The sequence below is a fragment of the Vombatus ursinus genome, unplaced genomic scaffold (assembly GCF_900497805.2).
Source record: "Vombatus ursinus unplaced genomic scaffold, bare-nosed wombat genome assembly UNPS02014941.1, whole genome shotgun sequence".
Classification (NCBI taxonomy): domain Eukaryota; kingdom Metazoa; phylum Chordata; class Mammalia; order Diprotodontia; family Vombatidae; genus Vombatus; species Vombatus ursinus.
The window spans coordinates 4,988,216-5,013,846 of NW_020954719.1; the positions used below are offsets into that span (position 1 = coordinate 4,988,216).

The 25,631-nt window shown below is 37.3% G+C and overlaps 1 protein-coding gene across 1 annotated transcript in view; it reads right to left on the bottom strand.

Moving 5' to 3' along the window:
* The window catches only part of RPAP3 (RNA polymerase II associated protein 3), a 51,314-nt gene extending 29,418 nt beyond the window's left edge, over window positions 1-21,896 (bottom strand). Inside the window, exons 1-9 of the mRNA XM_027844402.1 lie at window positions 21,809-21,896; window positions 18,669-18,827; window positions 17,003-17,143; window positions 14,888-15,010; window positions 13,769-13,896; window positions 7,397-7,518; window positions 6,774-6,844; window positions 5,936-6,061; window positions 1,388-1,515 (exon numbers count right to left, since the gene is read on the bottom strand). Coding sequence (XP_027700203.1) covers window positions 1,388-1,515; window positions 5,936-6,061; window positions 6,774-6,844; window positions 7,397-7,518; window positions 13,769-13,896; window positions 14,888-15,010; window positions 17,003-17,143; window positions 18,669-18,821 — 992 coding nt within the window. The 5' untranslated portion in view covers window positions 18,822-18,827; window positions 21,809-21,896. The remainder of the gene's footprint in view (window positions 1-1,387; window positions 1,516-5,935; window positions 6,062-6,773; window positions 6,845-7,396; window positions 7,519-13,768; window positions 13,897-14,887; window positions 15,011-17,002; window positions 17,144-18,668; window positions 18,828-21,808) is intronic.
* Between the last annotated feature and the right edge of the window lie 3,735 nt (window positions 21,897-25,631).

Consider the following 25,631-nt stretch of genomic DNA (forward strand, 5'->3'; position numbering starts at 1 on the left):
AGGTCTAGTTGCATATCTCAATATTAACATCAGCTATAATAATAACAATAATAACATTAAATGGAACAATTAGAGATTGAACATAAACTGTAATAAACATTTTAAAAGTGAGAAAGCCAACAATATACACAGTCTATGTATTATATTTTCCCCATTAGTTTATAAACTCTCTGAGGACAGGACTACCATTTTTCATTTCCACAAGCATTTAGTAAGTCCCACCAGGTTCTCTGCTAAACAATGAGGATATAGTGACAAAAATGAAAGTCTCTGCCCTTAAGGAGTTTGTAATCTGCTGGGGGGAAACAGCATGTATCAGATATATTAATACAAAATATATACAAAAGCATTTCAGGGAGAGAGGGGAGGCAAGAGAAGATCAATAGAGGTCTCACATAGGAAGCAGAATAGAACTAAGCTATGAAGTGAGCTAAGAATTCCAAGAGGCAGGTAAGGAGAGAGAGTATTCCAGGAAAGGAGGACAGTTTATGTAGAAAGGCACATAAGGTAAACATGGGCAACATCATGTAAAGGGAAAAACAAATTGGCCAATTTGGTAGGAACACAGACTTTGAAAGAAGATGTACTATAAAATTATTCTGGAAAAATAGGCTGGAGTCAGACTAAGAAGAATTTTAAATGTTAAACAGAGGTACTTTTATTTTATCCCAGAAGCAAGAGAGTCATTGAAAACTCTAGAGCCTGGAAATGGTCAAATATGAGTTTTAGGGGACATTAAACTTAGCAGCTCCATGGAGTATAAACTGGAGAGCGACAAGATTAGAAAGCGTGGAGAGAAGAGGGCCAAGGACAGGACCTTGGCATATAACCAAGTACAGCAATGATCTAGCGAGAGATAGCAATGTCACAAAAATCTAGAGAGGAAAGAGTATCTAGGAGGAGAGTACAATCAATAGTGGCAAATATGAGCAAAAAGTCAAGTATGACAATGAAGTTAAATAACTACTGGATTTAGAAATTAAGACAACATTGGTAACCTCTGAGTTTCAGTTTCAGTTGAGTAGGGAGCTCAGAAGCCAGAGTGCAATAGACTGAGGCATAGGAAGTCAGGGAATAGACAAGTATATTCCAAGTTTTTCACCTTGGTATTATTAGCACAAAGACTGGTGTAAATAGGATACTTAATGTTTTTTAAACTGCATGTAAATATAGTTAACACTACACATTTATAGTTTTGTACAATGATCTTTCCATACAGTATTTCATTTGAATTTCACAATAAAGCTATGAGACAGATACACATCACTGAATATAAATAGTGCTCAAAGCAATAAACTGAACTTTAGTGAATCATTTTGATATTTTGCCAAAAGAAAAAATACTCAATTTTCATTTAACAACAGCACACAAAATGCACAAAACTTACTTCTGAATCTTTAAATAGGCCATAGCCCTATTGGCCGGAAGAAGAGCGTTGGTGCCATCTGCTGCTATACCTCTAGTATAACATTCAATTGCTAGTTCATACTTCCCTTCTTTGAAAAATCCATTTCCCTAAACATAGGAAAGAAAGCAGACTTGGTAAGAGTTGATGTACGCAAGAGTATGTACATACATGTAAGTGAATTTATTAAAATCAATGTCACCAACAACAAAAAGATTAAATGACATTAAGGTATCTTTTACTCCATTACTGTTAGGAAACACATAAAAATTTATGTTTTATAAAATGCCACTTCAATAGAAGAAAAGAGGGGGCAGCTAGGTGGTGCAGTGGATAGAGCACGGGCCCTGAAGTCATGAAGACCTGAGTTCAAATCTGGCCTCCAACCAAACACTTGACACTTATTAGCTGTGTGACCCTGGGCAAGTCACTTGACCCCAATTGCCTAAAAAAAAAAAAAGAAGAAGAAGAAAAGAGTATGGAAAAAAACATAATGACCTTGGTTTACTGTATTGAAAGATAGTATTTTCTTGTATCAAGTTTTTTTCATTAATCATTATCTTTAAATTAGAACCAGTTTTGCTTAACCACATCAACTCAGTTCCAGCCTTATGGAAGTTCACCTTTGTGATCTGTCTTGTTTGCGTGCTTCCATTTCAGAGTTTTTGAAAGACATTCATTTTTGTCTTTTTTCTTACTTGAGGAAACTTTACTAGGAGTTTCAAGTGAAATAACACTGCTTATTGATGTCACAGAATTAAGAGGATGATGATTCTCCAAGAACTGTTCTTTAATGTCCATGGTATATTTAAATGTATGTGTCACAGCAGTTTCAGAATTAATTTCAACTTCTTCCTGTAATTTAGCCAGACTACTTTGTTTTATAGCTGATGACATGGTATTGTGGAAAAAAGCATTCACACATATGACTGAAGCTGCTCATGAATATGTTCTGGTTCAAGAAATTTCTATTAAGAAGGCTTTTGGATCACCATTTTTTTTTTTTTTAGCTAGGCAATGGGGTTAAGTGACTTGCCCAGGGTCACACAGCTAGTAAGTGTTATGTGTCTGAGGCCGGATTTGAACTCAGGTCCTCCTGATTCCAAGGCCGAAGCTCCATCCACTGCACCACCTAGCTGCCCCTGAAACACCATTTTTACTTATCCTACATTGAAATGAAACTGGACTTAAAATCCTTGGAAACTTTTATTGCTTTCACAAATAGAACACAATGCTTCCAGTTTCATCTCCTGGTTCTCTTTGGTGCTCGCTGCTTTGGCAGCTAGGTCCTCCTCCCTCTGATGGGGAAGCGAGTGAGTTGGGGAGGTAGAGGCAGGAGGCATCTAAGAACAGGGTCAGTACCCAGGGACCAGAGGCCACCCCCCCATCTCACCACACCTCAGTCCACAAGAGCATATGTTAATAAAAATACTCCACATATTCCAAAGTAACAAGTACATACTAGTATTAAAATTTTCTATTAAAAACATATTTAAGTTGACAACAGGCAATTCCATTCGATATACACTTTGGTATTTGTTAGTTTTTATGCACATGTGAATTACAGATCAAAATTTCTTACATTTTCCTCCTTGACAACTTGACAAATTTGTTTTTCCATGAGCTAAAATTCTGTGCTTTTCTATTATCAAAAAGTAATTCCTTCCATAACAAGTCCAAATTATTTACTGCCTAAATATTTGCTGTTTTTCTAAAAATGTACAAGATAGCAATAAATTTTCATTAAAAAATTTTAATGTGTGCTACCTTGCAATGTTAATTTTCAGCTTAAATTATACTAACATTCAAAAATACTCAAGCTTAAAAAGAAACATTTTTAGTTGTATTCCATAATAGAATTATTCCAATGTTTTATTGTGCTATGGAGGTGACCCTGGGCCCTCAAAGACTATCCAAGCAAAGTACAACCTTTAGAAGGGGCTACCATGATGATAAGGTTTTGAGTGCTACCATTCTTGCTATAGACTGTGTCTCTTTTCCAAGCTAGCTAGTTAAGTACTAAGAGACTCAACACCAGTAGCTTAGCTATTAAGTGATGAATTCTTTGGCCATGGTAACCTATGAAATAAGAAATGACCCACAGTCCTTTGTGCTCCTTGTCCACTTCAACAGATACTGCAGTTTAGAATCAAATAGTTTTTAGATAGCGATAAAATAGGGTGGTGTTTGCCATTGTCATGAACAATGTCCAGTACAGAGTCCAAATGGAAGTGACTCCATATAGGTGGTGAAAATGTATGAAGTATCAAGCCCCACAACTTTTCCAAGTTTCCTAAATATCTTTTTTAATCACTAAAGGAGTTTGTTCTAGCTATCCATAGAGAACAAATAATGTCTACTATCCAAACTATTTTATGCAGTTAGATAAACAGTCAACAGAGTTGGATCCATCAGTACCTCTATCTTGGTCAGACAAGCAGATGGACAAGTCAGGTTCAAAAGTAAACGAGAAAGAGACCAGGTGAGACTGCATTTGGGAAATCACACAGCATTTTCAACGTCAAATTTCTCCTTGGAACAAAAATCCATCTTTTTAACACTAACATTCTTCTAGTAATGCTATGTGACCAGGATTCAGAATACCATAATATCTATAGATTAGAAACTGAAGGTAACCCAAAGAGCAGAGGAGACATTCTTGGTGGGTGTAAATGGGTTATATATAGCATATTACCAATGACAAAATGCTTGTACAAAGCAGCATATAAGAGAAGAGATTTGTAACAAGAAAAGGGGGTGAAAGAAAGGGTTAACAGAGGAGCAATTTATATGCTGTATTCATGTTTACATAATGTCAAGAGACTTAGAGCAAGGTCCTCATGCTATTGAGTGGATCCACTGTGCAGGACTTATGAGAGGCTACAGAATGAGAAGGCATGGAGGGTGTACAATCTGTACCAATGGAGGGAATAACTCTCATTGATGAAATCACAGATCTGTAAAATTACTGAAGTATTTTTAGTAACAGTATCAGCTGTGATATAGAGTAATTCTGCAAATCAGGTCTTGTGAAGTTTTGTCAAATATATTATATCAGAATATAGACTAAATTAAGATTTTTCAAATTCCACAATAAAAGAACTCACTAAGCAACTACTTATTAAGTAATCTTCAATGCCTAGGCACTGAACTAGATGCCTCAACATATGCAAACTACACAAAATCATATCTTCCAAAAATACATATCAAAGAAGCATTATTAATACTAATAAAAGCTAAGGAAAAAAACTAAAACTCAAGTATTAGTGTTATTTTTCCATTCCAATATTATACAGGCATTTCACAGCAGAACAAAAAAATTCACTGAATTCATAGTGAGGCCAGTTTAATTTACTGGAATATGAATTCAATATTGTTTTAAAAGAAATACGGGACATACAATACCATGAACTGGCCGCATCAAAACACTGTCAGAACAAGCTAATTAAGTAGAAATCTAATTTCAATGAACAATTAAGAATGATCTCATTTTAAGATAAAATTTCCCTTATAACTTTATGCCACTTACATATTTATTTACTCTAACCTGCTTCAACTACTCAAAATTCTGAATTAATCAGATTTTACTACATCTTATTTCTTTTTTTTAATTTTTTTTTTAGGCAATTGGAGTTAAGTGACTTGCCCAGGGTCACACAGCTAGTACATGTCAAGTGTTTGGTCTGAGGCTGGATTTGAACTCAGGTTCTCCTGACTTCAGGGTTGGTGCTCTATCCACTGCTACATCTTATTTCAAGAGTCTACTAATTTGCTGTTTGCCCTAAAAATAATCTTTTTGGATTCAATTTTGCTATCAGAGAAGTTGATTTTCACCTGAAAGTTAGTATTTATTTTTGCAAAATACTTTTTAATCATAAGTAACTATGTATACCAAATTGAGTGTATAAGAACATTAAATTATCTACTTCTAAGTTGCTCACTTACTGGGACTATGGTATCATTCCCCAAACACATAAAATGCTTTTAGTCCACTACCTTAATATCAGTCATGACATTAGGATGACTTGATTACATGCAATATCTACTATCCTAGCAATTTCCAAAGTAAAGTTCCATAGTAATTTTAAAACGAGAATAATATGAAAGGCAGAAAGGTTATAACATACAGTACTTGGATTCAGAAAAACCTGAGTTCAAATTCCACTTTAGACACTCACCAGCTCTGTGACTCTGAACAAGTCACACAAGTTACTCTGTAAACCACATTTTTCTGATTAGATGGGAATAATAAAAGTACCTATTTCACAGGCTGGTTGTGAGTATCAAACTAGCTAATACAAGTAAATTATTTTGCAAATTTTGAGGTCCTATAAAAATGTTAACTGTGATGATGATAATTAAGGCAAAATACAGGTAGCAAATAAGGAACCAAGGAAAAAATATTCAGCAGAATCATTATCTGTGATGCATGTTACAACGTTCTCAAAATATTTTGTTAAAACTAAGCAACTTTAATGAATGAGGGCAATTTCCCAAAATTCAATTTTTTGTAATAATTTTTTTTTTTACCAAATCTTTCTCTCGGATGGCCTGTTGCCTACACTGTTGTTCTTTAAGTTGTTTTTTTTCTTCTTCAGTTACTTCAATCACTGCATCATTTTCGTTTAGGTGAGAACCTTCTTTGGATATCAGTGCCTAGGAAATATAAATTTTTAAATTAGAAAAATATATGATATACTTGTACATTTTGCATGAAATATCTATGAAGAACTTGTGGACTATCTCAAAACAATTCCTAAAATACTAAATGTTCAAGTTTAATTCAAAATCTACACTTTATCAAGTAAAAACAAATGAATATTTGACATGACTCTCAAGACCAGCATTTCAAACCAGAAACATCTAAAAAGTAGACCTCTGTCTCAGACTATAACATATATGTAAGATATTTCCTAAATCTCACAGACTCAATGAGACTAAAAATAAAACAAATTCTCAATTCTATAATATAATGATATTGTTCTAATATGAAACTATATTCATCTTACAAGGCAGATATAGTTTTCTATGTTCTCAAAAACAGAACAAATAGAAAAGCAGGGAAAAGCCTTACAAACTTTAAAGCACTATATAACTGCAATCTATTATTAATATCAATAGTAACATAATTGTTAACTACAGATCAAAAACCAAATTGAAAAAATCTGAAACCAACTACAGTATTAGTTGTTAGCTAATTTAAAAACACTGAAGTCTTCAATGTCAAAATGCTAGAAAATTCATATTAAGAAAATTCCATTACTACATGAAATAAAACAATTTCCTTTTCATAAAGCTAGGCACAAAGGACTGACCACCATTTACTTGAATAAGTAATGTTTAATATGAGCAACTTTAGTTTTTTTACCTGACTGATTTTCTTGAGTTCATTTTTTGCTTCAAAGTTATTTGGTTCCAGTTCTAATACTTTTTCATAATCTAAGTGAGACATAGGAACATAAAACTTAAAAAATGCATGAAAAAAAGATTTCAATGGTAGTCAAGTTTTCTTTAAGAAGGCATAAAGAAACCATTAACAGTTGACATCAGGCGAACTTAATCTCAGCTCTAACTCCAACACCCAATGTGAAAGAAAATCCTAGCACAAATCATAATCCTTCACTAGACTCAAGACCAATACTTTGCAAGTTTGTACTATGCATCATAAATTGGTAACCTATTAAATCCTATTACATATCCACTTCAGGCAGGGATTTGGTGATATATACAACATAAGAGAGTCTGTACAGTCAGGTCAATAAAGTTAGAAATTTAAATGAAAACTAGAAAATCCTTTCAACAGATATTAAGAATCATTTAATCCCTTAGGCTGGCTCATTTTTGTTAATACTACTGAATAATCTTAGTAATGAGAATAAAACTAAATACACAAAAATTAAAATAACTTCTTAAAAGGTAAAGGGGTCACTATATAGTTCTCTTTGTAAGACAACATGAAAAATGAATACAATCTGATAATGTCTTTATTACCTTCTTTGGCATCCTCTAACTTCTGGAGTGCAAAACGAGCAGCACCTCTTCTAACATAAGCCTTTGTATAATTTCTATTCAACGCAATTGCCAAATTACAATCAGACTCAGCAACAGCAAATCTGTAATAGATGAAATGTCTTTATTAATAAGATGAAATAGTAACAAGGTTTCTTAATCATGGTTCTCCTCTGATGTCTCATCGCAGCAAGAAGACGACTCTGAGCTCTTGAAGGTTTTGACAGAGGGGAAGCTCTGAAAGGTTTTACACGTGTAAAAAGGTTTTGACAATGATCCTGTCCATGAATGAATAAATGAGTTAAAAGGGATTTATTAAGTGGTTAGCAAAAAACAAAAACAGTGTTTAGATGACACTAAGAGCCAGGGGTACAAATAAGAAAGCAAAGGCAGTTAAGGATCTAGAAGGCCACATGCGGCCTTAAGGCTGCAGGTTCTCCACCCGTTTCACTTTCCCAACCATGCCCCTGAAAAAGAATTTCATCCCCCCCTCCACACCTTTTCAGCTTCATTTTATGTTCTGTCTTCCTCCGTTAGAATGTAAGCTCTCTGAAGGAAAAGACTATTTTTCTACTTACATCTGTATTCCCAGCACTTAGCACACTGAGTGGCACACAGGAAACACTAAGTAAATGCTTGTTGACTGCCAGTGGCTGAACACAGTTCATGGCGGAAGAACCAGAAAGTTGTGGGGGAGATAGAAAAGACACACCTCAGATGGCAAGGAAGTTGTGAAGGTTGCAGAGGAAGAAGGGAAGGATGGCGAGGGCATTCCTGAATATGGAATAGAAGAGGCAGTGCCCAGGGAAGAGTTCTCCAGCATGCCATCGGTGAAGAAGTTGTGAAGGAGGGTGCCAGAGAGTGGCAACTGGCCAAGGCTACTTTCCAATGACCAACCTTGGAACTACAGAGGAGGAGAGCACTAGTAGAATGGTCACAAGATGACAATTTTTTTGGCCATGGCGACTCACAAAACAAAGTAACGTAAAAAATGGCCCATAATCCTGTGTAGTTGAAGAAGGGATGGAAAGGGGGCTACTCAAAATGTGAGATCCTTATCCAATGACTGATGGGCAATATTGCTGAAGGATCTGAATCATATCAATCTTGGCCGTCTTGCCAAGACTGCCAAATACAAAACCAGAAGATGTAAATTACAGCTAAACAGAAGAATGGCTTCCAGTATCCCTTAGAGAAGTAAAGAAAGGAGATGAAGCAGTAGATTTTATTATATGCCTAAAGACAACCAAAAAAAGGAATATTTGGTTATCAGGTGTTATGACAATTGCAAAAAACAAAACCTCAAAAAACTGCAAAAAATATTTACAAAAAACCACTATGAAAATAACTGCAGACACACCAAATAACTATTTTAAAAAATGAAACAAATGCTATTTCGACAGGAAAGGACAGACGATGTAGGTATCACCCCTGAGTCAGCTGTCCAGCATGGAGGCCTGGTTCCTGGAAAGATAGGCAAAAGACATTTCACAATTAACTGAAAGATGTAGAGAATAAATGAGCTCATTGTGTTTAATACTTCTTGATTATGAAAAAGGATTTAATTTAGTAAGGTCACCTTATACCTCATTTATAGTAAGGTGTGTCGCATCCATACATCAAAATCATTTAAAGTTCCTTGAAAAATACAAAATAAATAACCCTGTTCAATGACCCTCTGATGATAAACATAAGGTGAGGCATAAAACAGGGAGATGGATGTCCACTAAAAGTATTCACCACTGTGACAGAGAGGGTGAGGTCCTCCAGATGCTCCTGTTTGCAGATGATGTTATAATGACTACACAAAGCCTCAAAACACTGTAGAGTTCCTATAATAATTCAAAGTAATTTGGCCTACCCACCCCCACAAGGTCTTAAGACCAAGTGGATGAAGAATTATCTATTGCTCACATTTCAATAGGTATTTGGATAGACACTCTATAGAGCGTGTCCAAGAGCATGTATAACTGAGACAGATAGTACAGATAGACAATGAGTTGGGTCCAGAGTTGAAAAGTAGGCTGGGGCTGGGATTCTTATGATGTAGCCACTGCTCAGATTTTCACAATCGAGCCAATAGCCCACAGATGCTCAGATTCCTTAAGAGTCTGGCTAATATGGCAAATCTTCAATAAACCTTGTTTTTGGCTGAAAGAAGGCTTGGATCGAATTCTTTCAGGCAGGACCCACATGTCATGATCTTGGGGTTCCAGCACCCCTAACCTCTAAACTGCATCATTTTGGTGGCCCGTATGGGGAAACTGCCTAATCCCAAGTTCTTCTCCAGCCAAGACTGGAAGGTATGTAAGCCTCCCCTCCCTTCTTTCTTGCTCTGCAGTTAGGGTCGCTCTCCAAGCATCAAGGCTTGGAAGTGCTTTTCAGGAAGACAGTTACGAGGCTATCTCTCATTTGGCCTGATGCTCTCAGGCTCTTGATCCACTGGATCAGTTCAAGGTCACAGACCCGGGTAAACCTTCCGCAGCACAGACGCCCTATCTGGAAGTGTATGCTCAATTCTGTTAATTCCCTCCGCGCTAGGGAACTGGGGAAAACTGCAGTTGCTTTTTGATTCCCTGAGGCTTACTTACTCCCTTCCCTCTGCACCTCTGAATCCTCCTTCGTGGAGGTTACAGGGAAAGTTAGAACAGTTAAAAATATCTTGGCATATTCTGGAGGTTTTGTGATTGATCATTAAGGAGTTTTGAAACACCTGTACAACCTGGTCACTCCCTTCACTTGAGTCAAGAGGGTATCTGTTAACCCCCCTCATAGGAGAAAAGTTTCACCCTTTACCCCTCACCTTTGATTTCACCCTCCCTCACCTGGGAAAGGAAGGAGAGGGGAGGGGCAGCAGCTACAGCATGGGCCCCACTGGCAATGGCCTTGGGCTCTGGAGCAACCTTTGTGTGGAAGCATCACCCAGGTTCAGCATATCCTGCTCAAGGTAATGAAGCTAGCCTCCAAACTTACGTAAGCACGCTCTTTTGAATTTGCAGTTTTATTTTTATTTTATTTTTTTGTTTGTTTTTTGGTGAGGCATTTGGGGTTAAGTGACCTGCCCAGGGTCACACAGCTAGGAAGTGTTACGTGTCTGGGGCCATATTTGAACTCGGGTCCTCCTGAATCCAGGGCCGGTGCTCTATCCACTGTGCCACCTCGCTGCCCCAAAATTTGTAGTTTTAACTGTTAATGATGAGGTGTTGATTTTCTGTGTAAAGTAATTTGGAAGTGCATTTAACAAAACTGAAGTCACCTGATTAGTAATGGGTTTGTTTGAAGTTTCAAATTGCTGGACTTTCTGTATTAGTTATGTCAAGCAACTTTTCATAATCTGGTTACTGCTAAAATAATTTAGCTATTGTTGGTTATTGTTTTAATGTGTAAACTAGCCAAAAACCTTGTTTGGGTTATGTATGGCTTGCTGAGAAAATTTGCAAGTGTACAGAAATCTCTAATGATTGGCTTTTACACCAGGACAAATTTAAGTTTAAGATGTAAATCCTGGAATAATTTTTCCTAAGCTGTGATTAGTGAAACTTGCTGTTTGAGGTGAAAGCTCATAAGATTTTTGAGTTGTCTGATGGGTCATAATTCATCGATAATCAATAATCCATCATCTGAGACAAATGCCACAAGCTACTCAGAGAAGGTGATACTGGTGGGAAGTCAGTATTGGGAAAAGCTGAGAGGACAATTTTATTCTCAGTCAAAGATGGGATCCTCCTGGCTTAGCTTCCCCATTATGTTTCTTTGAAAATGTTACCCACCTGGCTATTCCTGAGTCTGGCTATGAGGTGGATTTGATACTGCATGGTTGGAAAACTGAATTATCTGAATCCAAACAGAGCTAAGGATATTTTATCCTCTCAAAGTTGGGCCCTAAATCTAGTCCCTGCTTTATATCTGGGCCCTGCAGTTTTTTCCTGTCAGATTTGTGTCTTCCAGACTATGGGCCATTCACCTACAGTTGGCAGCAAACAGAGGGGACCAGCCAATGTCCCCCCATAGTTCCCTAGATGCAGCCTGGGCTCAGTTCCAGTCAACCTCCTCTTTGGGACCCCCTCGAGGCAGGGACAGTTCTATGCTCCTTGCAAGCAAGAAGCAGTTTCAGAAGCTGAGACCTTCTCCCCTTACTCCAAAAGAATTTGGGTCCCATTTGTTTGAGGGGGGGAATGATGGGGTTGGGATCTGGGCCCCAGAAAGGAAAAACCCTGGATTTTCCCACATGGCCAGATCTCTGGTTTTTGCCTGAGGCTATAATCCCATCAACTGGCCTTTCTTTGTGGCTACACCCAATCTCCCAATTCTGTTACCCTTAACCTAGCCTAGCCCTCCCTATAGCCCCTGGCCATTTCCCACACTCAATCCTAGCTAGGCTATCTTCCTTAGACCCCCTCCTCCAGTCACCCCAAACTACTTGGCCACTCCTAGATCCCTCCCACAGTCTCCAATAGCTTACTAATGTTCAGACGCCTTAAAAGTCTGCCCAATATGATGCATGTTCTAATAAACCTTGTCTTTGGCTGAAACAAACAAACAAACAAACAAAAAAAAGTAGGCTGGATTGCCTTTGAAAAATCGTAATGCTCCTTTACTGATCTAAAACTTCCTATGAAAGCAAGACTCTTTAATATTAACATTGTATTACTGTTGCTATATGGCAGTGAGATAAGGGAGTTATACAAGGTAGTTGTAACTACCTCCAAAAAACTAAAAACTGTTATCACCTAGAGGGCATGGAAAGATGTAAGGGGGCACTGAGTAGGCTGATATATACATATACATAACACACTCACCCCTATAAGCAACTCAGAAGAACAACTGTAAAAGAAGTCATCAAGAAATTATATGGGCTGGTCATGTGGCAAGAAAAAGAATACTAGTACTCGCATGATACTGGAAGAAAGCCTCTATAGCCACAGTGGGTGGACCCTCTATAGGAAGAAGGGGAGAACAGGACACAACATTATGGTGAACTTATGGGAGGACATGAAAAGAGTCATATGGGAAGGTTAGTCATGGTGGCTGCTTGCACTGATTAAGAGAATTACTGAATCAGGGCAGCTAGGTGGTGCAGTTGACAGAGCATCGGCCCTGCAGTCAGGAGGACCTGAGTTCAAATGTGGCCTCAGATGTTTGATATTTATTAGCTGTATGACCCTGGACAAATCACTTAACCCCAATTGCCTCACCCCCCCCCCCCCCAAAAAAAAGAGAGAGAGAGAGAGAGAGAACTACTCAATGAGTATTAAATGTTGAAACCACAAATAATTCCTTGAAACCCATTATTGTGGTATCAAGAAAATAAGAGCCTTTTCTTCCTGTTCTTTTCATGCCACCCAAGAGTTTAATCTCTCCATTGCTTTTTCTTGAGCCAACAAAGATAATCTAAAAGAGGAAGACTGGAACACAAGATCCTATCTGATATAAGAATCTAATACATTTTATTTGTATTCTTACTTAACCATCAAGTCTCACCTCTTTTTTTTCTCCTTAAAAAGTCACTATCTTTAGGCTGTTAAGAAGGTAAATTCATTCTAAAAGTTCCAAAATAACCTCCTATGGAACATGTATATCAAAATCCAGGCAAGAATACCAATGACTAAGATCCACTTCTATTACCAAAAAATAATTATCTCTAAACAATAATAGCATTTATACTGCTTTTTCTATTATAAATATAAATAGTGGAGCGTACTGTTAGAGATATCAGTCATACATATATTTAGGATCATAGACTTAGAGCTTGAGGATATCTTATAGCCTATCTAGTCCAACTTTTCTCATTTTAAAAATGAGGAAAGTGAGGCCCAAAGAGGTTAAATGATTAGCTCATGGTTATATACACACAAAATAGTGGCAGAGCTGGGAGTTAAACCCAGGTTTGATTCCAAATCCAGTACTCCTCTCCTTTTGCTTCAACATTAAATTAACCTTTAAAAATATTTTTATGGATTTTGTTTTTAAAAGAACTTATAGGGAGTAAAATTTTAGATTTAAACTAAATAAGGAAAAATAGTTCCTTTATTATGTGGCCAACTACTTTTAATATACAAAATTAAACTATGAAAGTGTGCCAACTTAAGGCTGTTACAAGTAAAATTCAATACATTCAAAAATCTTCCAGAAGTTTACCCATAAATGGTAAACACGTCAGATTCCCTTGATGAATTCAATTATTAAACAACCACTGCTTAACACAGTGGGAAAGATAATAAAGAAATGGTCCCTGCACTCATGCAGGTTACAATTAAATGAAGGAGAAATGACACATGCACAAATATGCAATACTGTATAATAAATATAGTATAGAACAAATAATGTATTTGTAAGCATACAAATATACCTTACTTTTTCATTCTAAAGAATGCTGATGCTCTATTTGTTGGTAAAACTGGATTATATGGATCTGCAGCCATGCCTTTTGTGTAACAGTCAATTGCTTCATCATATTTTCCTTGTTTGAAGTATTTATTTCCCTAAAAAAAGCATAATTTTGGTCAGTTTTCATGATAATGGAATGCAATTCTACAGCAATTTTTGTCTGTACGTCTACAAATATCTTTCTCACATTAATTCCTTAGCATCAAGCCTAGGAAAAATGAAACAAAAATGCTGCTTTGCAAACTCAAGTCTTATTACAACTCTTTTTATGCCACAAACCAAACTGTTGCCAGGGCCCTAGCTGAAAAATAGATTGACTCTCCTTCTGACACGAGGAGCCCCAAGAGACATGATGGACAGGTGCCAAACAAAGAAGAGAAAGGTATCAAAATAGAAGTTTAACCTGAACAAGGTAACTTTCCCTTTGCTTCGGCGAAGATTTTCAGTGATCCTCCCCAACTCCTAGTAGATCTGGTGGATCCATTTGCACTGTTCCTACCTAGAATCACAATCCTGAGGATATTTGTCCCTCCATCCTAGCTTAGAGGTTCTTAACCTTTTTTGTGTCATTGATTCCCTATGACCATCTGGTGAAGCCAATAACCTTTTATAAGAATGTTTTTAAATGCATAAAACACAGAGGATCACAAAGCAAACCAATTATATTAAAATATAGTTATTAAAATATTTTTTAAAAAATATTTCACAGGTCCCAGGTTGAGAAACCTTGTCCTAGTGGCACCAACGGCACAAGTTCCTGGTAGCAGAAAGAAATCACAAAACAATGCCATGTTGTAGTGATTCCTAAAGGATATACTATCACACCTTCAGGCAGGGGCAGGAGGAGGGGAGGACGCTGAAGGTGAGCCTGGTACAGTAAAATGATTGCTGGGTTTAAAGCAAAATAGTAGATTCAAACTCCAGCTCTGCCACTTACTACCTGATTTTGGGCAAATCATTTACCCTTTATGCCTCAGTTTCTTTATCTGGAAAATGAGGGAGTTGGATGGCATCTAAAATCTCTTCCAGCTCTAAAGTATTCCTACTGACCCACGAAGGTATATTCTTAATTCTATAGTGTGGTACCTTTTCTTTCTCAGCAAGAGCCTTTTGTGAATCTATATGAATCCCTTCTTCTTCTGAATCTGATTCTGCAGATACTGAATCATGAGTACTGTCTTCTTTATCAAGCTCTTCAAGTATTGTGTCCTGAAATCATATAGGATAATAAAAGATATTCACAACAGATAACTGCTGTTTAAAGAAAAAAAAATCACATTATTACATATTACAACAGAACAATGGAACATTCAAACCAGAACATAGCATGATATATAGCAGGCTACATTAGAAAAATTCCCTGGGATCATTACTCAAGAACAGCTATATACCAATGACTGTGCTCTCAGAAGACTCATGAAAATGGCATGCCACAAAATAGGGATGCTATTAAAATTTGCAGCAACAACAACAAAAGGTCAAAATCACTGAAGAGGCAGGATTTGGATTCAGAAGAAAAATGGGTTTAAATCCTGCTTCCAACATTTACTGTTGTCTAATCACTGGTATGAGTAAAATGAAACTGATCTCAAATTATACTAGCCAAGGTAGATATATGCAGTAGACATGGGAGGGGGTATTCAAGAATCAAAAACTCCTTATTAAAGTTATAGCAATTAAAATTTTATAGCTGGGATACTTAAAGATAGTATACTGGATCTTGTTCTGTAAGTATTGAGAGACCTTAAGACAACATTCTGCTCTCTGCTCTAAAATATCACCTAATACTTAACCCAAAGTAACACCCTAGAGATATTCTGATTTTGTTACTTGATTTTGTCCGTGTTACAGAATTCTTATGGATGCAAAGATTGAAAACTGCCCTGCAAACTGCTTGTAAATAAACATCATTCTGAAAGATCTATATTCATATATGCCCATGAATTGTAAAGAAATGCACGGCCTGAAACTCTGTTGAGTACAATCAAGACTTTGGCAACTGATTGAATACAAAGTGTAAGTGAGAATGAAGACTCAAGAATAACTCTTGGGTTACAAACCTGAGTAACTAGAAGAACAGGACAGCTAGGTGGCGCAGTGGATAGAGGAATGCCAGGCCTGGAGTCAGGAAGCCTCATCTTCCTGAGTTCAAATCTGGCCTCAGACACTTAGTAGGTTTATGACCCTGGGCAACCACTTAACCCTATTTATCTCAGTTTCCTCATCTATAAAATTAGATAGAGAAGGAAACAGCAAACCATACCAGTATCTCTGCCAAGAAAACCCTAAATGGGGTCATAAAGAGTTAGACACAGCTGAAATTGACTGAACAACTGAAAGAATGGTGGTGTCCTCAACAGAAATAGAAGAGTTAGGAGAAAGGACAAGTTTAGAGAGAAAATTAATGATTTTGCTTCAACTAACCATTTTCAAGACTAAGATATTAAAAATGTAGAAAAAGCAGTATACTTTTGACATCACATTCATCAGCGTTGCTTAAAGGCTTTATTATTTTTTAAAAAATAAATGTCATAAGACAGCCAAAGAGAAGTCACTTTATGCATTTTATGTGTCACTTTATTCAGCCTAAATACAATAACATTCTATGGAAACTGAAAAAAAATTAAAACCTTAGAAAAAAATTCTAACAAAAATCATATACATCAGATCATTTCATCATGACCGCTAGTCTTAGAAAGGTATTATCATAGCTGACTGGGAAATTAATTTATAAAAGACAAAGAAGGGAAGAAATAACAGAACCTCAATTAAACGATATATTCTGGAAATAGGTTACTCAAAATTTTTAATTAACTACATTAACTAAAGGAAAAACAGAACATTTTTTTATTTCAGTATTAGTTGAACTCTTTCTAAAATGAGGGCCTCAATCCACCAGTTCTCCTTGTATAGTCCTCTACATGTAAAATGCATAAGAAATTGAGAATAGATACTGAACCCAGAGTATATACTGACTTGATTTTTAAATAAATTGATATTGGCTTGTGAATCACAAAACAAAAAAAAAAATCTGGTTCATTGGGGGTTCAAGTTGAGGTTTTATTGTACCATGAAATAATCTATAATAGGTAAAGAAAAATTACATAAAAACTCTTACACCTCTTTTATCTGCAGATTGCTTATAAGTTATCAGCAAATTTGTATTTGTATATCAAAGAGCACATGACTAAAGTAACTTACCACATCAAGTTTTCCCCATGCTTCATAATCATAAGATTTTATCCTGTTTTTTTTGTTTTCTTCTGTGGTTTTTTTAGAAGGCATTTTCATTTTACTTTTCTTCTTTTTCTTAAAATTTTTATTTCGAACAGGAAATAAGTTCTAGGTAGAAAAACATTTTTAAAGTGCTGTATGATTTTACTTTTAACTATCAACATCTGAAAGATATTATCACTGACAGTATGGCATTTTCAAGAAAAAAGGGTTTACGAGTCATCAATGTACCTATCATTTGTAATGATTATCTATGATCAAGTGTACTTCTATTTAAATACTTAAATTTTCATGACTTCATCAGTGTGGATACTAATACTACACACACAACTCACCTCAATATCTGATTTGCTGTGGCAGAAAAATTAATCACACTGGGGTCAATTCTATTGATAAGCACCTTCAAATTTAACTAGGCTGGTCTTCAGACATATTAGCCAATGCTGGCCTACTACTTGAAGACTTTCCAATTAGGTAGGACATGCCAAAGCTTGTATTTTCTCTGGCAAAATCCTCTAGAACCAAGGGTCACGGAGAAACTTTTATAAAAAACTAAAACAAGTTTAGTTTTGGTTAAGCAGTTATTTTCAGCGAATATCAACTCCACAATAAATTTTTTTAATCACAAAACATGTATTACCTGACAGTCGTAATTATAAATCAATTCAAAATCATAGATTAAAATATCAAACACTGCAATGTCCCTGTATGGGTTCAGTAGCAATACAAAGGCCTCCAAGTAATACTACAATCTGTCTTCCAGTTTTATCTTCTCCCTCATAGGAAAATCTTTTCCTCAACCATAAAAAAACCATAAAACTTATTTCCTTAATTAAGAAAGGTAAATATTATTTTGAAAGACTTAGAATTCTGATCATTTCAATGACATACCTAGATTCCAGAGTACCAATAATGAAGCATGCTACCTACCTCCCGTCAGAGAAGTAATGGACTCAAAATGCAGAATATTTTTGGACACTGGCAATGTGGGAATTTGCTTTATTTAATTATGCTTATCTGTTTAAAAGGATTTTCTTTTCAATTGGGCAGAGAGGGGTGGGAGAGAAGAAGGGACTAGGGATAAGAAAGCCTCCAAAAAAGGAAGAAAAAAGAAAAGAGAGCTATTGAAGCATTTTTAAAAATGCTGGGAAAAGAATGAAAGAGACAAGTAGAACAGCTCTGAAAGTTACATGTTGAATTTCTTGTATTTTTAAAAAAGAAAGCAAGTTTCATGTCCTACGTGTGTGGAAATGCCCATTTAATTTGATATTTAAGTTTAGAAAAAATAATTTTTTAGAAAAATTTAATAAAATCAGTGTAATACCACAAGATATGTAATTAATTTCCTATGAAAATATTCTATACTATAAGGCTCAAATTATTTAATTACATGTTTAGGAACTAGTTTACCTTTAGATTATAATACATACTAATTATTATAATTCTAATTATTCACTAAACATATTTGCAAAAAATTAATATAAATAAAAATACGATAGTTAAAAAAGACAAAAATTTAATAGCAAAGTAATTTCAATTTTGCAGCTCTAAAAATACATTTTAACAGCTTGTTTGGATTTTATTTTTAAATAAATACTTGTGTTGGATATTAAATTAAAAACTCTCAATTTACCTCTCCTGAAACACCATTTTGATTTCTCAATTCCAAATCCATTTGTTTAATGTCTTTTTCCCAGCTTTCTAAATCCCTCACGAAGTCTTGTAGTTCCTCAGCATTATGCTTCATCTGTAATTGTAACTCAAGTGCTTTGCTTGCTGAAGTCATTATGGTCTGCAAAGTTTTAGAAACATTCAATCTCTAATGAGAATTTTTTAAAATGTATTGTTTATTTTCCTAAAATTAGAAATATTTTTTAAGGAACAGAAAATTAAGGATTCTTTCAATCACTTCAGATATGGTCAAGGCATAAGGATAGAAGAAAGAATAAAACAAAACTCATTAAACAGTATATATTCAATGGGTTTCACAAATCAGGGTACCAAATAAAATATTTTGATAGGGAAAATCCAATTGCGTAGTCCGGTTCATCTATGAGTGAAAAAAGAATGTATAAGAGGTCCTTATAGGAACAAGAAGCACCATCTACGTATCTCACATCATTTCTTTTGTTATCTCTGATATTCCTAGATCATACCAGTTCACTTAAGATACTTACTAGAAACGTACCTACTTATTTTTTTTTTAACATTTTAAAGTTTACAGGGGGACCTTTGTTTAGAGTGGGTTTTTATTATTTCCCAAAAATGTCTAGCATGTTTACAAAAGCAGGAACACTTCAAAGAGTCATGATCTCTTCAGGGTGGATTATTCCGAGTCAACTCGAGCATAACTCCTTTCTGCCTTAAAAGACACTCTTCATTGACTGAGCGGCCAAAAAATTCCATCGCCTGGTGGCCAACCTTCTTGTGCTAGAGTGGCAGATACATCTCTATTTAAAGCCTTTCCAATTTGACAGGACCTGTTGGAGTTTACCCTCAGGTAGCATATATTTTGACAACCCTATGTCACCTCCATGCCACAATGAGCTCTCAAAGGAGGATTTTAGGACTCCAAAAGCAAAGATGAACTCCAAAAAATCATCCACTTAACAAACGCCACAAAGAAAAAGTGAAGACACAAGGGAAAAAAAAATTTACTGTGTAAAAAATATAGTGGAAAGAGAGCTGGCTTTAGAGTAGGAGGACCCGAGTTGAAGCCCAGGCTCTGATACTTATGACCCTGGGCAAGTCACTTCCCTTCTCCAGGCCCCAGTTTCTTCATCTGCAAAATGAGGGCGCAGAATTCTAAGGTCCCTCCCAAATAGAGATGGAGGATACTATGATCCTGAGTGAAGTCAAATGGTAATTCTTCTGCTTCTCAAGTACTATTCATATCTCATCAAAAGCCACAAAATTAAAGACAATGGAAACATGATGGAATTAGTTTGGAATAAAAAAAGCACAACAATAATCATATTAGGTAGCAACAACAATGGACTGCAAAAAATGTTTCCAACAATATTTTCATTAAAAGTTAATGAAGTTTAGTTATGAAACTAAACTCACAAAACAGACAAATTGGGGCACTCACACTAAAAAAATTCTTCACTATTACAAAATTTCTATTGATAAGTCTGCCTCCTTGTATAATTGCATCTCTTTACAGATCATCACCTATTTGACCCCGAAGAAAGAAATTTAAAACTAAGGTGTTGGAACTGCTAGGAACACAAAGTGGAAAATAAAGAGGAATCATCTCTGAAATTAATTCAATTTACACTCAACTTTTCAGGAACATATATTAGACAAGATCCAAGTATCCTGCATAAATGCATTCATTAACAGCTCACTATTTAGCTTTATAACTTCCCCTATAAGGACAAAGCTGTCTACAGTAATGTGATTTATATTAACATAAGTACAATAAACTTTTGATTGTTCACAGTAATGGAGAAAATTGTTGTTACTCTTCACTACCAAAAAAAAAAATCTAGAAAGTGTTACACTAATTCCTGGTTTGAGGATCTTGCTTCCTAACTCATTCACCTTCTTTTCCCAATAAATTATTACAAGAAAACACTTAAAATGTTTGTATTGAAGTTTGAAGCTGTACTGCTCTGGCCTCAAGCCATTTTCAGTAAAGCTTAGTTACAGTCCCTGCCTCAAGAAAGGCATTCTATGCCTTAACAATTTGTAATGGATGGCCACAGGAGCAAGTCATTTATTAAATACCTACTGTGTGCCAGGCACTGTGCTGGAGTTGTCAGTAAATTAAGAATGTACAAGACGTTTGGGGATTTTAGAGATCTAGTCAGATCTGTCATCATATAGACAAGAAAAATGACCATTCGGTGAGGTTCTGAGTTATCCAATGGCTAACATTTACATATGGCTTTAATGTTGCAATGTGCTTTACATGTTAATTTCATTTTAGCTTCTAAGGAAGTGCTAGTATGGAGATAGTAAATTAGGCTGAGTTTAGTGATTTGCCCAGGGTCATAGAGCTAATAAGTCAGTCGACAACATTTATTAAGTGCCTATGTTGCCAGGCATGGTGATAAGTGCTGGGATAAAAAAAAACAGTTCCTGCTCTTAAGGAGCTCACAGTCTAACAGGGGACACAACACGCCAACAACTATGTACAACCAAGATATAGAAAGGGTTAATTGGAAATAATCAACAGAAGGAAGGCATTAAGGGGAACTGGGAAGGACTTCTTGCAGAGAGTGGGATTTCAGCTATGACTCCAAGGAAGCCAGGAGGTGCAGAAGAGAAGGAAAAGCATTCCAGGCACAGGGGACAGCTAGTGAAAATGCCCGGAGTAGGAACAGTCTAGGGTAGGATTCGAACTCAGGTCTTCATGTCTCTAGGTCCAGCGCTCCAGCCACATTACGGCCTCCTAGCTGCTTAGTGACAGGGGCAGGGACTTGTATGCAAGAGGCTTCTCCAACTCCAGCTCAGATTGCAGGTCAGGAGATGCCTTAGATCTTGCCCCCCCCATAATCTGCTCCAGTTACCCCAAGAAACCTGGGGGGGGGAAAGTTGACAGTTCTGGAAAGTTCTGGTAACCGGCAGCTCTTCCGCCGCTCCACTTCGTCCGCTCACGCTGTGATTTCACGCGTGGGACGAGCTTCGTGGACGCCCCGCCCCCGGCGGAAGGCTCCGCTACCCGGGAGACCCCACGGCCACCACCGCCCCCCCCCCCCCCCCCCCCCCCCCCCCGCCGTCAGCCGGGGCCTGCTCCTCCCCTCCTCCCCACTCGGCCGCCCTCACCCGGGGCCTGCCGCCGCTCTTCGTCTCCGTGCCAACGTGCCCCGCGTCGTCGCCAGCCTCCGGCGGCCCCCGCTCCCGAAGACGCTAGCGCCGACCGCGCACCTCGCACCACAGCCACAGCCGGTCAAGCACCCCTTCCCACAATGCCTGGCGCGCCCCGCCTCCTTTGGCGCCCGGGGTACGACGGGAGAGAAGCTCCAGACCCCGCCCCCGCCCGCTTCCGCCGCTCTAGCGCCGGGGCTTGGGAGGGAGCCCGCGTCACGTCTGAGAAGGGTGACCCCTGGTGTCCGCAAGCTGCTCTCCTGTAACACCCCATTCAACCTATCCTAGGACTTCAGGTTGTGGCGCAGCGGATGGAAGGTCGGGCTGGAGATGAGGAAGACCTAGTTCGAATCCTGCTCAGATACTTACTGACTGGCACCTAAGTCATTCACTGGACGTGTGACTTACGCAAGTAACTTCCTTCCAGCTCTCTAAATTCCCACAAGTCAGCTGCATCGATGGAAAATCGTTGGGACCCCCCTCCCGTCCCAAATGCTAATAGATAGAATGAATGAAGCCAGACATCGCTGGGAGGCAACCCCGGAGAACATCTCGTCACCTTTCCTCTCTTTACAGATGGAGAAATTGGTCGGGCTCAGAGCCACAGGATTCAAGCAGCACAGCTGGGATTCCAACCCAGACCCTTTCTGACTTTTCAGAGGATGCTTGCTTCCAGTCTCAGCCAAAGACCCGCGTTTTACAAGAATCCTTCCCCAGTCTTCCTCATTCTTGGTGCCTTTCCTCTGCAATGATCTCCAGTTTATTTTGTGTATAGATTGTTTGTACGTAGTTGTTTACATATCGTCTCCCCATTTGGATTGTAAGCTTCTTGGTTTTGCCTTTGTATCCACAAAACTTAACCTGGCACATAGTAGTAGTTTAATAAATGCTTATCCACCGACTATAGAGCTCTTTCCGGTACACAGAGCTGTTCTTGGTCTCAGTAAAAGAAGGCCTCTGCTGTGTTTATTCTTTTTTAATGGGGTGGGTGGGGGGTAGATGCAAGGGAAGGAGAGAGAGCTAGGACTAGGATGGTCAAAAGAAGAAAAAAAAAGGGATCATTTTGCATTTTTAAATTCACAGACGACAACAAAGAAAGCCAAAATCAGAGAAACAGGACAACTTAGAAAGCCACATGTTGAATTTATTTTATTTAAAAAGGAAAGCAAACTGCACGTAATAAACCTCTGCAGTTTAATGTACAGTCCTTTTTCTGTTTTGCTCTGTATTCGGAAATTTGCGTTTTGTTTGATATTTGTTGATTCAGAATAAACATTTTGATTAAAACAAAAACAATTCCTTTCCCCACTTTTGTTTTTTCCCCTCTTTTCCTCAAACAGATTTTAAAAAACAAATTTTATTTTTACAAAAATCTGTCTTCTCTGCTTCCCTTCCTCCTCTCTCCTATTGAGAAAGCAAAAAACACAAAACCCTTGTTACAAACAGTTTATACAGTCAAGCAAAATTCTCTCATTGGCATATATATACCTCAACGTGCACTCAATTCCTTTCTATTCCATTTTTCTGTGGTGACTCTTCCAAATATTTTGAGCTTTCCTGAAAGCTCCCAAGGCTCCCCCCTCACCCTACCCTTTGAGCTGAGGACCTTTTCATGTATTACAGAAAAAACTTTGAAGCCATTCTCCATGAGCTCCCTCTTGTCCCTTCTTCCTCATTTCATATCACTTATAATCCTTCTGTCATCATCTCCTCTTTTACCCCTGTCTCACGTGATGAGGTGGCTTTACTCCTTACTAAGGCTAACTCCTCTACCTGCTCAAGAGATCCTATTGAACAATTCCATCCCATCTCCTCCAACAGATTGTTCCTCTATCATCCCCGCTCTGCCATTTATTTTCAATTTCTCCCTGCGTACTAGATCATTCCCTACTTCCTACAAGGAAGCCTATGGCTCCCCTATCCTCTAAAAATCTTCATTTGATCCTTTCATCCCTGCAGTCATACTGTATCTCATGCCTTTTGGGGCTACAATCTAAAATAGGTGCCTCTCCTTTCTCCTCTCTCTCTCTCTCTTCTTAATTGCTCACAATCCTACTTCCAATCTCATACACACTCTGTGTGTTTATTCATATTCATGTTTCTTGCAAACAATAATTGTTGGATTCTGATTTCTAATCCATTCTGCTATTGTCTTCCATGTTTTTGGTGTGAGTTCATCCCATTACCATTCATAGTCCTGATTGCTAATTCTGTTTCCGTCCATCCTATTCTCTTATTTTTACATTCTTTTTTTCCCTTTAAGAGTCTGTTTTGCTAATCCCTTCCTTAATCTGCTGTCTCTCATATTTCTCCCCCTTTCCCTTCACTCTTTTTCTTTCTTTTTGCTGTTGGATAAGATGTATTTCTGTATCCATTTGTGTGTTTATGTGTATTCTTCCCTCTTAACCATTTCAGATGAAAATGAGGTTTGTGTCATACACTTCCACCTTTGCCTCTTTTTTGTTGTATAAACTTCTTTTGTGTACCCAATTTATGTGAGATAACTTTCCCCATTATTCCTTTCTCTTCCCCCCCTTCCATTTCAATCTTTTTGAGATTGTACAAACACAACAGAATCACACACAAGTCCTCTATTTAGACTCCCTATATGATCCTTGGTGATGATAAAGTTCTAAGAAGCTACATGTATCATTTTCTCATTTAGGAATGTATACAATTGAACCTTGTTTAGTCCCTTGTGGTTTCTCACTCATGTTTACTTTTTTATGCTTCTCTTGAATCCTGTGTTTGTATGGCACACTTTCTATTTGACTTTGGTGTTTTCTTCAGGAATGCCCCATTTGGATTAAACTCAGTTTTGCTGGGTAGGTTATTTTTTGTTGTAAACCTAGATCTTTTATCTTCTGGAATATCATATTCCAACTTCTCTACTTCTTTTAAGTGGTGACTGCAAAATTCTGTGTGATCCTAATTGTGGCTCCTTTGTATTTGAATTCTTTCTTTCTGGTTGCTGCAGTATTTTTTCCTTGACCTAAGAGATCTGGATTTTGGTTATAATATTTCTGGGAGTTTTCATTTTCTAGTTTCTTTTGGGAGGTGACTAGTAGATTCTTCTGCTTTGCCCTTTGGTTCTAAGAGATCTGCACAGTTTTCATTTATGATTTCCTGCAATGTATCTAAGCTCTTTTTGTCCATGGCTTTCAGGCAGTCTAATAATTCTTAAATATTTCTCCTTGATCTGTTTTCCAGGTTAGTTGTTTTTCATATGATATATTTTACATTTTCTTCAGTTTTTTTTATTTTGTTTTATGATTTCTCATGGAGTCTCATAGAGTCATTAGATTCCATTTGGCCAACTCTAATTTTCAATGAGTTATTTTGGTCAGTAAGGTTTTGTGTCTTTTTCCCCAAGATGTTAATTCTCTTCTTATATCTTCTCTAGTTCTTGCTTCTTCTCCCATTCTTTCCTCTACTGCTCTCATTTGGTTTTTTAAAATTATTTTTAGCTGTTTCTTTAGTTTTTCTAGGAAGTCTGGTTGGACTTGTGTCCAAGATGCATTTTTTTTCTTTGAGGCTTTGCTTGTAAATGTTTCTCAGTCATTCTCTTCTTCTGTGTTTGTGTCTTGAGCTTTTCTGTCACCATAATAGCTTTTTATGGTCAGGTTCTTTTTTTGTTTGCTCATCTTCCAGCCTACTTCTTGACTTCGGACTTTATTTTAAGGCTAGCCTCTGAGTACTTCTGGGAGGGATGTCTGGTTTGAGCTTCTGTCCTCTTACATCCTGCTACTTTCACAGTTCTGGCTGGGTTCTGCAAGTTTTC